This window comes from Eschrichtius robustus, chromosome 11 (genome assembly GCF_028021215.1).
Source record: "Eschrichtius robustus isolate mEscRob2 chromosome 11, mEscRob2.pri, whole genome shotgun sequence".
In the NCBI taxonomy this organism is placed as follows: domain Eukaryota; kingdom Metazoa; phylum Chordata; class Mammalia; order Artiodactyla; family Eschrichtiidae; genus Eschrichtius; species Eschrichtius robustus.
Genome location: NC_090834.1, coordinates 19,934,040 through 19,951,676, shown reverse-complemented (window position 1 = coordinate 19,951,676; position 17,637 = coordinate 19,934,040). Strand labels below are relative to the sequence as shown.

General features: G+C 40.1%; 1 protein-coding gene across 1 annotated transcript in view; it reads right to left on the bottom strand.

Annotated features, from left to right (window-relative positions):
- The window catches only part of DDX10 (DEAD-box helicase 10), a 246,428-nt gene extending 230,175 nt beyond the window's left edge, over positions 1 to 16,253 (bottom strand). Inside the window, exons 1-6 of the mRNA XM_068555721.1 lie at positions 15,997 to 16,253; positions 8,323 to 8,383; positions 6,401 to 6,531; positions 5,181 to 5,339; positions 4,014 to 4,134; positions 2,501 to 2,690 (exon numbers count right to left, since the gene is read on the bottom strand). Of these exons, the coding sequence (XP_068411822.1) occupies positions 2,501 to 2,690; positions 4,014 to 4,134; positions 5,181 to 5,339; positions 6,401 to 6,531; positions 8,323 to 8,383; positions 15,997 to 16,182 (848 nt within the window). The 5' untranslated portion in view covers positions 16,183 to 16,253. The remainder of the gene's footprint in view (positions 1 to 2,500; positions 2,691 to 4,013; positions 4,135 to 5,180; positions 5,340 to 6,400; positions 6,532 to 8,322; positions 8,384 to 15,996) is intronic.
- Positions 16,254 to 17,637: the final 1,384 nt, after the last annotated feature.

Sequence of the window (17,637 nt, the reverse complement as noted above, 5' to 3'; positions counted from 1 at the left end):
TGTACTCTTAATTTGTTCGTTTGTTCGCATTGTATGTAAATCTTACATCAAAAAAGAAAATCTCTATACAAATACTGAACTCTAGTTAGTGACATGTGTACTGAAATATCTAGGGGAAGTGTACAGATGTCTGCAAATTACTTTGAAATGCATCAAAAATAAGATGGGTTGATATACAGAGGGATGGGTATAGGGTTTTCACTGCAAAATTCTTTCAATTGTGCTGCGTGTTTGAAATTTCTCATAATAAAAATGTTGGAGAGAAACATACATGCATTTACTCTTTGAACTAATAAACCTACTTTAAGGATTCTGTTCCAAAAAATAATCTGGTAAAAACACAAAAAGATACAGTATTATTTACAAAGAAAAAAAAAAAAGATGGAAATCAACCCATATGTAGTAGAAAACTTGTGTAATGAACTATTGTACACAATAATGTATCATGCAACTGCAAAAAAAGGAATGAGGAATATATATAGTGCTATGGTGTGATCTCTAGGGCATACTTTAAGTGAAAGAGGCAAAGAAGAATAGTACATAAAATTTGGTACCATTTATCAGAGTGAAGGTATATATACATTCATGCACACACAGGCAACCCTGTGGGTGTGTCTGTTTGTATAAAGAGGAGAAAAAAGAGCAACATATAGCAATATAAAGGAAACACACTGGTGCACTTCTTCTACGTATACTCTGATATACAACTCAGAAAGATTCAATCCTGATTTTTCTGGTCCTTTGTAATTTGAGAGTAAATATTCCTTTATGCCTTAAAATATTCTCGACCATAATCTCTCAGGATATATTAACCAAACTGTTAAGTTGCTAAAGGGGAAAATTCAATAACGATATTAAACAAAATTCACAATAGCATCTGCTTTTTATAGTGCTTCTGGTGAATTTGAAATTACACAGTACTGCAGTCATTATCATATAACCTGCAGTTTTGTAAATTATGTTGCTAAATACCTGTCTTCCAGTATGTTTTCTGATAGTCACATTTTTTTCATAAATGATGGAACTGCTTTCAAGAATCATTTATGAAATCAACAGTTTTTGCATTAATTTTTTTCTAACTAACTCCATGATCTACAGATAATGACCAACTATTATCTACAGAAATTGGGAACAGAGATAATATATAAAATTAATTTACATTTTAGAGACCATCTAATGATTGAAAAATTAGTGTCAGGTAAAGATAAAAACAGGCAGAAAGGAAACAGCAAAGAGAACAAAGAATAAAATCAGAAGACCTAGACAGTCTTTAGATTATCAAATTAATTGTACCAAGAATTTCAATAGCTATCTCGACACAAATTTACAAACAAAAACCAGTGTCTACTCAATGGTAAGCCAAGGAGGAAACTGTACCTCAAATATCTCTTGCTATCCCATTCCTAAGGAGTTCTTAATAACCAAAGCTACCAGAACTCAGATTCTCCAAAGTTTATCCACTAGGATCACCTGGAAGCATAGAATCTAGCCTCTTCTCAGGCTTTTTTTAATCCTAGACATCTATTGGTTGAACAAGGTCAAGGTGGGCCTCAATGCCCATATCGCCTGTATTTAAAGACTTCCCAAGAAGATAACCCAATGCGTTTTCCCAATATATTTCTTTTTAGACTAACATTTCACAGCAAGAAATGAAAGTTAAGATAGAGATAATGGTAGAGGTGAGTCCATATTGAGATCTTCAATACAGATTCAATTTAAATTCACTGGAAAACATTTCTGGAAGTCAGGTATGTCCACAGTCTGCACGTATGTACGTATGATTCATACCAAACATACATACACTTCCAGCAGTCGTAATATCAAAATACACTTTAAAACATATTTCCCCCAACCCATTTACACCTCTCTCTCTCTCACACACACACACACACACACCTTTTACTGTCACACAGACACACATACCTTACTTTCCAGTTTTAGTGAGACCAACACAAAACATTGCTGGAATGTTTTAAACAGAAAGGTATTTTGCTAAATATTAATGCCGTTGATAAAATATGTTCCACAGCACATTAGTCCTACATAATACAGCTAAAAAGAATGATTCTGTACCAAAATAATTTCGGTAAATGCAGGAAGCTTTATTCATCTCCCACTGCTTTGAAGAATCACAATGTCCAAGAAAATATTAAAGGTTCTGAGAAGTCTTGAAGAACACTGCTTTACCTTAACTCAACATTTGCTATTTATCTATCTAGGTATGCATTTCCCCACCTCACCCCTATTTTATGGGAGAATTTGTTCCCCACACCACATTTTGGAAAATATTGCATTAGAGTAGTCACACATTTAAAGGTGCATAGAGAATTTAAATAATTTTTACCAGTATACTTACTATGCTTTGCATAGTTAATCAACAATATAAAATAACGCTTTATTTCCTAGAAAAGTAGTATTAATTTGAAATGGCAAATTCTTAATCTAAAAACAGAGAACATTGATTGTGATTGAATCAAATATGGTTTCAAATAGTACATACCTGTATTTTGCTTTTTCATGAACCCAAACATACTCAGGGTTTTTCAAACTCAAGCGTGCAAGGTCCTTTACAGATTTGGTTTGTGTAGCTGAGAAAAGCAAAGTCTGACGTTTCTTGGGAAGGTTTTCAATAATAGCATTCATGGTATCAGCAAAGCCCATATCCAAGATTCTATCTGCTTCATCAAGAACTAAAAAGAGAGAATGCAAGTTGAACAACAATATTTAAGATACACGTTAGGCTAAATGCAATATGGTATTCTGCACTGGATTCTAGAACACAAAAAGGAAATTCGTAGAAAAACTGGTGAAATCGAAAAAAAGTCTGTATATTAAATAAATATGCCAATGTTAATCACTTAGTTTTGGCAAAGATACCAAAGTTATGTAAGATGATACACTGGGGGAAACTGAGGGACGGAAGGGTATAGAGGAACGTCTGTACTATCACTGCAACTTTTCTATAAATCTAGAATTATTCCGAAGTTGATTTAAAAAAATACACATTAGGTAACATCATAAGTAGAAGTACCTTAAAAGATAACTCTTAGCAGTGTCAAATACTGAGGTGTCTAATTTCCTATAGAAAAGAGGGCTTATCTCTTTCTGACTATTTTGATTTAAAAAAGGTCTCAGTGAAAACGGTAATTCAAAAAGTTACATGAAGCAGAAACTAACACACCATTGTAAAGCAATTATACTCCAATAAAGATGTTAAAAAAAAAAAAAAAAAGTTACACGTACCACAATGTTCATTGCAGCACTATTTACGATAGCCAGGACATGGAAGCAACCTAAATGTCCATCAACAAATGAATGGATAAAGAAGATGTGGCACATATATACAATGGAATATTACTCAGCCATAAAAAGGAATGAAATTGAGTTATTTGTAATGAGGTAGAGTCACCTAGAGTCTGTCATACAGAGTGAAGTCAGAAAGAGAAAAACAAATACCGTATGCTAACGCACACATATGGAATCTTAAAAAACAGTACTGATGTACCTAGTGGCAGGGCAGGAATAAAGACACAGATGTAGAGAATGGACTTGAGGACACAGTGGGGAAGGGGAAGCTGGGATGAAGTGAGAGAGCAGCACTGACATATATACACTACCAAACATAAAATAGGTAACTAGTGAGAAGCAGCTGCATAGCACAGGGAGATCAGCTCGATGTTTTGTGATGACCTAGAGGGGTGGGATAGGGAGGGTGGGAGGCAGGCTCAAGAAGGAGGGGATATGGGGATATATGTATACACGTAGCTGATTCACTTTGTTATACAGCAGAAACTAACACAACATTGTACAGCAATTATACTCCAATAAAGATATAAAAAAAAAGTCTGAGTTGTACTCTCTGGATTTAGAACTGTATGCCAAGAAATTGCTTCAAGTTATTTCTCAGATTTTTAGTCACAATATTTATTCAATAAAATATTTCTATCATTAAAATTTATGAGCGCTCGCTCCTAAGCCTGAGATTTTTTTCATTAGAGATATATTAGACTTACCTAACATCTGGAGATTGGTAGCGTGAAAACATATCGTTTCATCCATGTGTTGAAGAAGCCGACCCGGTGTGCAAACAAGTATATTTATGTTATTGATCCTCTCAGCTTCGTGTTTCAGATCCTGAAAACAGTTGTTTCTTTTGATTACACAGACCCATCACTGAGCAGCCTGTGTACCAAAACTATACAAGCCATCTGCATGCGGCATTTCATCATAGCAATGTAGATACTCTAGAAATAAATGTAATTTCTCCCTTCTATATAGCACATCCAAATTTCTGGGCTAAATAAAAGTCCTTAGTGAAGACCTAAAGAGTTCAGAGCTCCTCTAGATTCTTCATCATATCTGGGATTTTGAAGCCAAGAAAAATATGTGACTGCTCCAAGTCTTTATTTCCTCCTGTGTCTGCCAGAACCTACTTAAAAACTAGAATTATAGCCATTCTTTTAAGTCAGAACCCAGGGGCACTGAACAGGCTCTCTGACACCACTCACCGCACTTCTGGACTGAAAACAAGAGCTGAGTTCTCCACATTCTAGAATATCTCTCCTCGAAACAAGAGCCACAGAATGTTAGATGTTAAAGCTGGGTGATAGGTACATGAGTATGTGAGGGCTTGTGATACTCTTCCTTTTTTTGTGCATGTTTGCATATAAATTCAAGAATTCCCCACAATCTAGAAGAGACTCTAGCCGAGACAAGTAGTCCAGGTAAACCAGAAGAAAGAGAAGTAGGGCAGCAGGCTTTACTATAACCTAAAATAAACACGCCTCAAAACTACCTTCTACCTTCCTTTCTTCTGCTGCTGACCCAGCAATGTTCTGAATTATTCAACCTCCTAGATACTTTATTGAAAGGAACTAGTCTACATACTGAAATGTACCTTTTCCAATGAATATTAACAAATAGATTTACAGGCTAATTAGAATTAATTAGTCTCAGAGAATCTGATCAATCCAGATACCCTGACAAAACAGACTTTCTGGACCTGCAAAACTGACAAACATATTCTGGATGATAGTGACCACACCAGGATGCTGCCACCTCCTGTCTAGGGGGCCTGTCTCTGTTTAGATGATATCTCTACCTCTTCCCAGTCAACCGCCACAGTGCTCCAACATAAATAAGTTATAGAAGGAAAGAAGGACAAGGACAAAAACCCAAACCTTTCCGCCAATGATGAGGCCAGCTGAAAAGTCATGATTCTTCCCTACTTTTCGGAGAACCTCAAAGGTCTGGTAGGCCAGTTCTCTTGTAGGTGATATAATCAGAACCCCCAGCCCATCTGTTGAGGTCCACTGCAGACGATACAAGCCTTCCAGCACCTCAAAAAAGAACAAATTCACGTTCAGTAAGTCCTTCAGAGAAGCAACTTTTTGACTCCTGAGTCAACCTTGCCCCCCCAAATCAAAGACACCTTCCAAGCAGAAAGCATACCTGTCATGAGTCTTAATCAGAAAGAAGAAACTGTTTGCTTTGTTTTTTCTTTTTCTTCTATCCACCAGAAGCATCCTCCCCCAAGTCATAGAGGAAAAGAAGCCCCATGGCAGTGCAGCTGCTACCAGAGACATGCCATGAGGAGATGGCAATCAGTGAAAGGTCTGTATAGCCCACAGTTCATTAAAACAGATTTCAGAAAAATATATGTCGCCATTTTCTGAACAGAAACCACATTAAAATAAACTCTGTGTAACTGCCGTAGTTATACAGTGACTGAATTTTCTAGTTGTAGAAAGATGTTGTTACAAAAAATAGAATTTAAGAGAAAAATGGTTTTTTAACACTTGGAACAAAAAATCAAATGTGATTTTTCTGAGCTGATTATTTAGCAGGAATTAAAAATTATGAGACCAACTGCATAACAGATATAAGTGAATTCCTAAGAGGCTCTATTGTTTTACTGCTATAAAAGATAGATATCAATGTCCTGGAAAATTCTCAACGAATAACCCAATTTCCTTAAAGTGAGCAATTTCAGCTTTATCCTAAACAGGTGGCAAGTATAAATGCGATTGGCAGCTTTGCAAGGGTGAGTACAGAAACAGCCTTCCCTGCCACGCCACCGGGCTCACTGCAGAGAAGAACCATTCTGACCTGCCACCCTGGAACACCCTACATCCTTCAGGAATTCAGGCTTGTCGGCACACGATAATTCATTCATTCAGTAAGTTATTGAGTGCCCATCATGTGCAAGGTGCTGTGCTAGGACATGGGGGATACAGTAGAAAACAAGACAGATGTGGCACCAGTCTGATAAAGCTTGCATTCTAGACAGGGAAACCCAACATGAAACAACTCTTCACATAATTGTTTATTTCTATCTAGGCACAGAATGTTTTAAAATCATATAACAAAGGATCTGACCCAACATGAAAAAACTACTTACTGGAACAAGGAAAGCCAAAGTCTTGCCAGATCCAGTTTTGGCAGCTCCAAGGACATCTTTACCTTGCAATGCCAACCCAATGGTCTGCTTCTGTATCTCAGTTACCAAACGGTACTGCGCTTCTTGCAAACCTGCCAGTATGGACAGGAAGAAAATGACACTTTAGAGCATCCCTGCAGAACAGTACTATGGGCTGAATTGTGCACCTGCTCAATCCCAGAATTCATATGTTGAACCCCTAACCCCCAGTACTTAGAATGTGACTGTATTCAGACACAGGTGATTAAAGAGGTGATTAAGTTAAAATGAGTCCATTAGGGTGGGCCCAAATCCAATCTGACTGATGTCTTTATAAGAAGGGAAAATTTGGACACAAAAACAAACACTAGGGGTGTGAGTACACAGAGGGACAACTACTTTAAGAGGCAGCAGAGGGCGACCATCTGTAAGCCAAGAAGAGAGGCCTGGAACATATACTTCCATCATGGCCCTCAGAGGAAACCACCCCTGCCAGCACCTTGATCTTAGACTTCTGGCCTCCAGAACAATGAGAAAATAAATTTCTGTTGTTTAAGCCACCTAGTCTGTGTTATTTTGTTCCGGTGGCACAAGCAAATCAATACAAAAGGTGACACATTTTTGTTTGCTCTCTTGCTTATTTTAAACATTTTAATTATTCAGAGGCCCTGGCACCTTGGTTTTTTACTACTGTTTTTTTAATCAGTCCAGAAAGAATGAGAATGACAAATTGGTAAAACTTAAATAAATTAATACTGTTTCTTGCTATAGGTTTTCATGATATCAAAATAAGATTCTTTTTGAATTTTGTTTTATTTTTTTATATAGCGTGTTCTTATTAGTTATCTATTTGATACATATTAGTGTATATATGTCAATCCCAATCTCCCAATTCATCCCACCACTACCACCACCACCACCCCCCGCTTTCCCCCCTTGGTGTCCATACGTTTGTTCTCTACATCTGTGTCTCTATTTCTGCCTTGCAACCTGGTTCATCTGTACCATTTTTCTGGGTTCCACATATATGTGTTAATATACGATATTTGTTTTTCTCTTTCTGACTTACTTCACTCTGTATGACAGTCTCTAGATCCATCCACTTCTCAACAAATGACTCAATTTCGTTCCTTTTTATGGCTGAGTAATATTCCATTGTATATATGTACCACAACTTCTTTATCCATTCGTCTGTCGATGGGCATTCAGGTTGCTTCCATGACCTGGCTATTGTAAATAGTGCTGCAATGAACACTGGGGTGCATGTGTCTTTTTGAATTATGGTTTTCTCTGGGTATATGCCCAGTAGTGGTACTGCTGGGTCATATGGTAATTCTATTTTTAGTTTTTTAAGGAACCTCCATACTGTTCTCTATAGTGGCTGTATCAATTTACATTCCCACCAACTGTTAAAGAGGGTTCTCTTTTCTCCACACCCTCTCACATTTGTTGTTTGTAGATTTTCTGATGATGCCCATTCCAACCGGTGTGAAGTGATACCTCATTGTAGTTTTGATTTGCATTTCTCTAATAATTAGTGAGGTTGAGCAGCTTTTCATGTGCCCCTTGGCCATCTGTATGTCTTCTTTGGAGAAATGTCTATTTAGGTTTTTTGCCCATTTTTTGATTGGGTTGTTTGTTTTTTTAATATTGAGCTGCCTGAGCTGTTTATATATTTTGGAGATTAATCCTTTGTCCGTTGATTCATTTGCAAATATTTTCTCCCATTCTGAGGGTTGTCTTTTTGTCTTGTTTATAGTTTCCTTTGCTGTGCAAAAGCTTTTAAATTTCATTAGGTCCCACAAAATAAGACTTTTTTCAGGTTAAACTTTCTCTAAACATTTTTCCATTTAAAAAAGGCATCAAGAAATCCAACAATATGTCCAAGATCACCATGAACCTACCTTTCAGTGTTTTTTTGGACAAGGGGAAATCTGAAAATCTTGTAATTTCATTTACATTTATCTGAAAAGTAAAAGGGGACTATGTGAGATAAGGCAAAATAACATACTGCATAATTCATTTGTTTTACAACAAAACTAATTTTTGTCTACATTGTGCTGCGTAGCACATCCTTGGTACTGCAGGATTGAATTCAATCATCACTTCTAAGTAAAAACTATCATTCCTTCTGAAAAGAAATATGCCTTGAAGAAGCTATCATCAAAAATATAACTCTGTAACCATTTCAACTGGTTAAAAAAAAAACTTCATTCACTCAACACACACACACACACACACACACACACACACACACACCCCTACCTTCAATATCTTCAAACACCTCTAAAATGTTAACAATACAATAAGTCATCATCACGTCAATTTTAGGAAGAAAATTTCCCTTCATCCCATCCTTCAAAGAATATCAGTCTAGGAAGTAAAGGGCAAAATGACTATAAACCACAGACCACGATGAGAAAACTTCTCTTTACACACTTTAGAGACTAACTTGAAGTTAGGTGCAGAAATATATCTTGCTAGCACAAACCTTTCAAACCCAACCTGACAACTACTCTTTTGGGGGTATACTGGAGATGGGGTATTATTTAACAATAACCAGGGAAAGTGTCTCTGTCATGATCTGAAGTCACAAAAAGTAACATTTTGCCCTTTAACTTTACATTATCTAAATGTTCATCACTGATGTTCTTCATTAGCATAAACCCAATTTTCTGAATGTCATTTCGGATGCTCAGGAGAATTATTTTATCATAGATGCTGAAAGTAGGAACTACTCAGATCTGGGAACGTGCTGCCAAATTATTCATGATTCGCAAAAGGGGAAAGCTGCATTTGTAAGGTTCATTTATTAACATTACACTCCAGGCAGTAAAGGGATGACAGCCTGTATTTCATTTTAGTCTACAGATTCTTAATGTAGTCCAGACAGGGTTATTCTCTGGCCTCAAATGATGAAAACATAATTATTAAAACATTGCCTTAATCCCTACAACTCATTCCAGATAACACTGGAGAGGAGGCAGAATCAGTGTACGAACAGTAGAAGGAGAAAACTTCATTCAAATAATATCCTGTCCTATCAAGGAACCTAAATTAGGAGGTAAGTAATCTCCCAAACCGGACATTAAAATCAGGTGCAGTCCACCCTGCACTTGTGGTATTATCAGCTAAAAATCTGTTTTCACAGCAAGTAGAATGCTTACAGGAGCTAGACGGGCAACACACACTTTAATCCCCATCACAGATACAGCCCACAGGCAAAGTGGGCTACTCAGACAAAAGAGTGCATATCTTTCTAAAGTCTATCAACCTCCTAAAGAAAAGTCTGGAAGAAACAAACTATTCCAGTACTCTACCAGCCATTACAACATAAAACTGCACACTATACGCTTAGAAAGAGGTCACCAAAGAAACAAAAAGGACATTTTTTACTCCACTGATGTCTAGAACAAGGGTCAGCAGACTATGGCCCACAGGCCCAATCTTTTCCTCCCTGTTTTTGTAAATACAGTTTTACTGGGGCACAACTACAACCATTCATTTACATACTGTCTATGTAGTTGTGACAGAGACCATCTGGCCCACAAAACTTAATATTCACTATCTTAATATTCACAGAAAAAGTCTGCCAAGCATGTTCTAGAAGACTGTCAATTATAGTCCAAGGAACACTAGGAAGCCACAAAAGAAGATGGCTATGGTTCCTACAAAAAAAATAAAACTCTCTTTCCCCTTCCCTTCATCCTTTTCTTTTCTTAGAAAAAAATCACTCTTAGAAAAATCATAACATCTCTATCAATCAAAACCTCTAAAAATCTGTATCATCATTCTTCTGAAATCAAAGAACAGATGTTTCAGTGACGATACTTATTAAGAATGTCCCAGCATTGGTGGAAAAGTTAGAGGGGTCAGAGGAAAGGAGAACAGGGTGGATATTACTTAGCCACTCTCCTATACTTCTTCCAACTGTCTTTTTTTCACAAAAGTGAATGATGCTTTTACATCCCGAAGCAGGGAGGAAAAAGTATTTAAAACTTCCTGGAATGCTCCACCTATTGCAATCAAGAGAAGAAAAGCAATCTACTTCAAATTACACCAGACCAAATTCTGATTAGAGACAAAAAAAATCAGATTAGAAAGCAGAGTTCCTATACAGCATAGCTGATTACAATAAAAAATCTAAATGAATCCTAGGTGCGGAGAGCTTGAGTCATTCAGCAAGTGAAAACCATTACTAAACAAATAGTTCGACATTTCTCCGTAAGCTTCAATCCCCAGCTCTCCGTCAGCCCCTCTAGAACACACACCCTACATAGTGGCCTTAGAAATAAGCCACCCAGAGTTCCCACTTCGGGAGCAGAGCTGACTGATAAATGCCAGCTGTCACCCCTCTAGAGCCACCACTGAAAAAGCCATGCCTGCCTGGCCTGCACCCAGCCAATGACCAAGCACAGCAGCAGTACCCGTTCCCGCAGGACAGGGGATTCCTCTAATGCGCAACTTTGGTTCGAGGACATCCTGTCAGCTTTCTGAAAACAGTGTTGCAGCCTGCGTGCTTCCTACCCCCTCCTCCTTCTGTCCTCCTTCCTTTCCCTCCCTATTCCTGTTCCCTCTCCTTTACCTTTACAGACACTTTCCCCCAATAAATTCCAATTCACTTAACCCCATCTTGGCATCTGCCTCTCAGAGAACCCAAAATCTAGACTATACCAACAGTCTAGCCTCCAGAACCTTTTCAGTTTGGATATATTCTCTAATTGCCCCCAGAAACTCACCACTGCTTCTAAATAAAGCTTTTAAAGACAGCCTCTATATAAGTTTCCTACTGTTGCTGTAACAAATTACCAAGAACAGTGGCTTAAACCAATATAAATTTATTACTTACAATTCTGGAAGTCAGAAGTCCAAACCAGTCTCACTCAACTAAAATCAAGGTGTTGGCAGGGCTGCATTCTTTTGGGTACCTTTAGGAGAGAATCCATTTCCTTGCTTTTTCCAGCTTCTAGAGGCTGCCCACATTCCTTGGCTCATGGCCCCCTTCCATCTTCAAAGCCAGCCAGCATGGACAGTCAAGTCTCTCACTTCACAGTGCTCTGACACTGACTCTTCTGCCTCCCTCCTCCACACTTAAGGGCCCTTGGATGATTACACTGGGTCCACTTGGATAATCCAGATCAACCAACATATTTTAAAGTCAGCTGATTAGCAACCTGAATTACCCCTTGCCATGTAACTTATTCACAGGATGCTGACGTCTTTAGGAGGTCATTATTCTACCTACTACAGCCTCCAAAGCCATTCAGTCTACCTTCAACCCTCTTCTTCAACCTCATCTGAAGCCAATTCTGGAACACATATCACACTCCAAGGAGTATGTCCCCCTCAAAGAACACCATGTATTTTCACATCTTTTTGTATCTCCTCTTGTTGCTCCCTCCACCTACAATGTCCTTGCCAATCTTTTCCACCTGGAGAACACGTCATTCAAGAACTGGCTCCACTCATGGCTACCACAAACTGCTGTACAGTTCATGCCCTACCCAAAGGCATCTGGTAAGGCTGAGGTGTGGGAGCTGAAATCCAGCCCACTTTCAGCTCCACCAGCCAGGCCTGAGGCTGCAACTGCCAGGAAGAAGGGTAGCGTGCCCAGAGGAAAAACCTTTCTCTAAGTCATCTGGCCAGAAAGGGCTCTGCACAGAATAACTCAACCTTTTTCCCCTGATTACACCATCCTCGAACTCCAGGGCACTGCACATATTTACTAGCATTACATCTGTCAAAATGTATCAACCCCACCCCACCTCCCTAGAGATACAGACAGGTATTTTTTTTCCACCTATTTTTACCTAAGCCTCAACAACAACCTGTCAAAATGTTTCAAAATGTCTCTGAATCAAATTGTTCAGTATTTCACCAGTGAGGCTACTGAGCACCACCTGTGTCCTGTCCACTGTAATAACACTTCCGTGCACAGATTCTGCCATCTGAGAAGCCATAAGGTAGGGTCTGCCCCTTTTTACATCCAATCTGCTCTGATTGTATTCTAGTATTGCTAGCCATGGCAACTGACTCCATACTGCATTTATTTCTTAACAAAATCTTAAGAAAATATTTCTAAAACTTAAAAATAAACAAACAAAAAACAGAACAATACTTAGCAGGAAAAAAAATGTTCCTTTAACTTAGTGAAAAGATTGGGATTTAAACATTTGTGCAACACAGTAAAGCATGGTGGTCTGGAGCCCTGGCATCAGACCTATACCTCCTGGATTAGAACTTTTTCCCTTACTATCAATAGCATTTCCACTTACTGTTTAATGTAGTGCAAATTATTTAGCCTTGCTGTGTCTTAAAGTTTCCTCACTTATATAATGGGAACTATCTCATAGGGCTGTTTGTTGTGAGAATATGGCAAATCAACATGTATAAAAGCTTGATAAATGTTAGTAATTATTATTAAAACAAGAGACCAAAAAGAACGGACCCACGTTACCGAGCAGAATAAAGCCACCTGGAAAAGGTCAGTGTGCACCAAACATCTAAACGCTGAAGGTCTTCTCAAGGACAAGCACTGTGGGACCCATCTTTGGGGAGAGCAAAGCAAGTATATCATCAATGGCCTAGTGGTAGAGTTGACAAAGAAGTTAAAGCCAGTCATCACAGCCTGCTGACGACTGCTATAATAATGGCATATACAAAATGCTACAGACACACAGCAGCCCTAACCCTACCTGGGGAGGTCAGGAAGAGAAGTTGGAGGTAAATCTTGGAGGATGAGTAGGTGTCCCTAGGGTTGGGGAAATGGGACTGCTCACTGCAAGCAGTGGAAACATCAAGGACCAGGACAAGAAGCATCAAGGATCATGGCCAGTTCCCAAAAGTGCAGGTTGTTCTTCCATGTGTGCCTACCACATACCACTTGGTTTATATACATCACCTCATTTGAGCCTGACAACACTCTGGGTGGTTAATAATCTCTGTTGAATAAAGAAACTGAGACACAGGGACATAAAGAAATTTGGCAAGTCAACACTTGAACTGAGTGAGATTTAAACCAGGTCTGCCTGACCACAAATAACTTACTCTTTCACTTGACTAGAACACGCTGACACACTGAAGTGTTTGACCACTTTCCTGAAAATAACTGTGAGCCAAGGAAGGGTTTTAATCAGGAGTAAAACAATTGGATCTCATCTTGGAAAGAATCATTCTAGCAAATATGGAGGATAGATTAGAAGGCAGTAAGGCCTAAGGGACAAATCCCACCACCTGTTTTAGTAACTGAAGCTTTGCTATGCCCATTTAAGTATTTCCATGGCAAGCTTTTGTGTTACAATGGCAGAGCTGAGTAGTTCCACCCTTACAACCTGCAAAGCTAAAACCATTTACTGTCCTGTCCTTTACAGGAAAAGTCTGCTGACCCATGTTACAAGCAATAGCTACTGTAGTAACCCAGGCAAGAGATGATGGAGCCTGAACTAAGGTATGGCACTGGGGATGGAGAAGCATTTGAGAAATTTAAGAAGCAGAGTTAATCACCACTGTGACTAACTGAATGTAAGAGTGGTAAGACAGAGGCCTCTAGGATTACTCCTAGGTTTCTAGCTCAGCAGTCTGCTTAGATGGTGGGGCTAGGATGGGGTAGCCTAAATAATGGTCCCCAAATATGTCCATATCCGAATCTCCGGAACTGTGGATATTATCTTACATGACAAAAGAGACTTTGCACAGTGATTAAAAATCTTGAGATGGGGAGATTATCCTCAATTATTTGAGTAGACCCCAAATGTGATCAAAAGTACCCTTACAAAAAAAGGATAGAGGTAGATTTGACATAGAACAGGAGAAGGCAGTGTGTCCATGGAGGCAGAGATTGGAGTAATGCAGCCACAGGCCAAGGAATACATCCACCAGAAGCTAGAGGAAGCAAGAAACAGAATTTCCCCTAGAGCCTCTAGAGGGAGTGTGTCCCCACTGACACCTTGATTTCAGCCCAGTGAAACTGATTTCAGACTTCTGGCTTCCAGAACTGTGAGAGAGTAAATTCCTGTTGTTTTTAGACACCAAATTTGTGGTAATTTGCCATGGTGGCAATACGGAAATAATACACAGGATTGTGAATTTAGAAGAAAAAGATAATGAACTCAGTTTTAGATCTGCGGCATTTAAGGTATCCTATGACACAAATAAAGACATCCAGCGCAGTCAGAAAAAAAAAAAAAGTATATGAACTCAGAAGAGCTCTGGGTAGAATGCAAGAAGGAGGAGTCACAAGAATAAACCTTGGAATTACACAAGAGAAGAGAACAGAGTGAGAAGAAGCAAGGGCTGAGGCTCTCCTCCGGAAGCAATTCCAGTCAGATGAAGAAGAGCCCAAAATGCAATCTGACAGTAATTTACCTTACAGTGGCTTCTTGAGGTGCTGTGTATACAGCAGCAGTAGTAATATAACAGGTAATATATGGAATATTTATGCGTCAGGCATTGTGCAGAATACTTTACATGCATTCTTACTAACTGCCCATAACTTATAAGGTAGATATTATGATGGCTTTTAAAGACCAGAGAAGCAAAGTAACTTGCCCAGAGTCACTCATCGGGCAACCAAAAGCCAGAATCAAATCATCATCATCTTAACTTAAAAGCCCAAAACAAACTCTAAGCTCCATCTAACCTTACTTTTGATCTAAGCGTTGTTTAAAGAAAAGCTATACCAGCATGACACGTGATGACTTTAATTCCAGATATATCCCATGTGCTAAATCCCCGATTACACTGCACTAGAAGGGGGCAATTACTGAAAGGCTAAGTGAGGTGGGTGAAGGCCAACAGACGTGGAATTTAGGAGGAAGGAAAAGAAGGGGTAGTGGCAGCCCCAAGGAGCGTGAGCTTGGAAGAGATCAAGAAGTCAAAATGATAACTACAGGGACATTCATCTGGGAACATCAGCTACATTGTGGGATGGCAGGTACCAGAAACACACCATGAGTCCAGCTTTCCTATAGCAATTCTTGGATGGGGACATGAAACAAGTAGAAAAAATAAGCACAGGAAAGATGGTGATGAGAGATGCAAGACTAGCATAACGGTTAAAAGCAAAGGCTTTGGAATCAGAAAAACCTGAGTCTAGGTTCCAGACAAGTTTCTTACCCTCTTGGAGCCTCAATGCTCTCATCTGTAAAATGGAAATAAGACCCAATACCTCAGATCAAGTCAAATAATTAATGTACATGGTGAGTGGCTTAAAATGTGTCATTATTTACCATTACTGTTGTTAGTATTATTTTTATGAATATTGCTATACCTATTATAACAATTAATCTCCCTATGCTTAAGTACCACTGCATTTCCATCATTTTATCAAGACCAGTGTGGTGAGCAGAAGAGCGGCCTGGACGGTCAGGAGGCCTGGGTTGTGGCACCCAGCAGACCACCTGTGGCCTCAACAGGGCCCCGGGTGGCACCCCTCACCCCACTCCCTTCTCCGGGACTAACGGCTTGCTCCCCAGGCAGGGTCCCAGTGACAGGTCGGCCCCCTCGTCTGTGCAGCCCAGCGCGGCAGGGACATGTAGCCCCGCAGCCGGCCCGCGCCCCCTCCCCGGCGCCGGCCTCACCTTCTCATAGTTCTGCATGAGGCGGCTGATAACCTCGCGCTCGACCTGCCACTCGGGCTTCTTCAGCTGCTTCCTCAACTGGTTTTTTTGGCTCTGCTTGTGGCTGTGTTTCTTCTTCCAACGATTGAAGCTCCGCACCGGGTCGGGCCGAGCTCCTGGACCCTGAGAGGCGGAAGTTTTGCCCATCGCGGCGGTGGCGCCAGCCCACACAGAGCCCAAACACGAGATCAGGCCAGGAGAACGTACGGCACTGAGACGACGCGGAACCAGCGTGGGGGAAGAGGACGACTGCGCGTGCGCGAAACTACGAGCCCGCCCCCGGGCTTTCGAAACCTGGGCACGCGCGGTGTTTACAGCTAGAAAAAAAGTGGGCGGTGATTGGCGTCTCGAAATCCGCAGAGCAGAGCGGAGCAGGCTCGGGGGAAACGGAAACGGGGCAATCGGAAACGGAGCAATCTGAGGAAGAGGGCGGGGCTGAGTGGCTCATAAAGTACACCGGCGCTTTAAATAGGCGCATGCGCGCTGGTTGCTGTTACTATGGTGAGGTCGTAGAACTTAACACTTAAAGGTTGTTACTTTGCTCTGGGTTTTCCTTAGCGAACCGCGCGCTAACACCACTGCGCGCCCCTCCACCCCCCCGCCACACACACACACACACACACACACCCACACACACACACACCCACACACACACACACCCACACCCATCTGTGAATTATAATTGTGATCCTCGTTTTGCATGTTTCAGCCCAGGGAGCCGAATGGTTTGCCCCAAAATCAAACAGCTAGTTAACAACTTCTGATTTCTGTCCACTGCAGGGTACCTCCCTAGGAATAAAAATGAATATTCTGTATTCTTCTTATGTCCTTCTGGGTTTACCCCTTTTTCTAGCCCGTCAGACTGTAGCTGCAGCAGTAGGGAACTGGAGCAGAGTCAAATTGAATTGCCTTAAAAGGCTATCATGAAGACAAAATAAGTAAAAATAAAGAATTAAAAGAAAAGTTATTTGCAAGTTGGCCGTTTAAGTGAATTGGCTTTCAGTGAATTGGTTTTTCTGGTACATTTACCTAGAGGACAAATATACACTAGAGAGGGGTGAGGACAGAGTTGTGGCAAGGAAAACAGGGAAATTAAGTTCAAAGTTCACATGCAGAGTATTGGGACCCTCAAATTCCCCTTCCAACCCCACAAAGCCAGATGAATGCCCCAACCACGAGCCCATTCGCTAAACAGAGGATGGAGGGTGAGGGAGTGGGGGAGCAGGTGAACTGGAAAATCTCCACACTCAGAGTCACTAGATGTGGTAGAGAGTAAAGCTCAATATGGGGAGGCTATATAAAAGTATATATACATCCACTAGAAGTTAAAACTAGAACTACCACAAGATCTAGCAATTCTACTTCTGGATACACACACAAAAGAATTGAAAACACGGTCTGGAAGAGACCTGCATTCCCGTGTTCATAGCAGCATTATTCACAGTAGCCAAAAGGTGGAAGCAACCCAAGTGTCCATCCACAAATGGTGGATAAACAAAATGCGGTATATGCATACAATGGAATATTATTCATCCTTCAGAAGGAAGGAAATTCTGACAATGCTACAACGTAGATGAACCTTGAAGACATGAGGCTAAATGA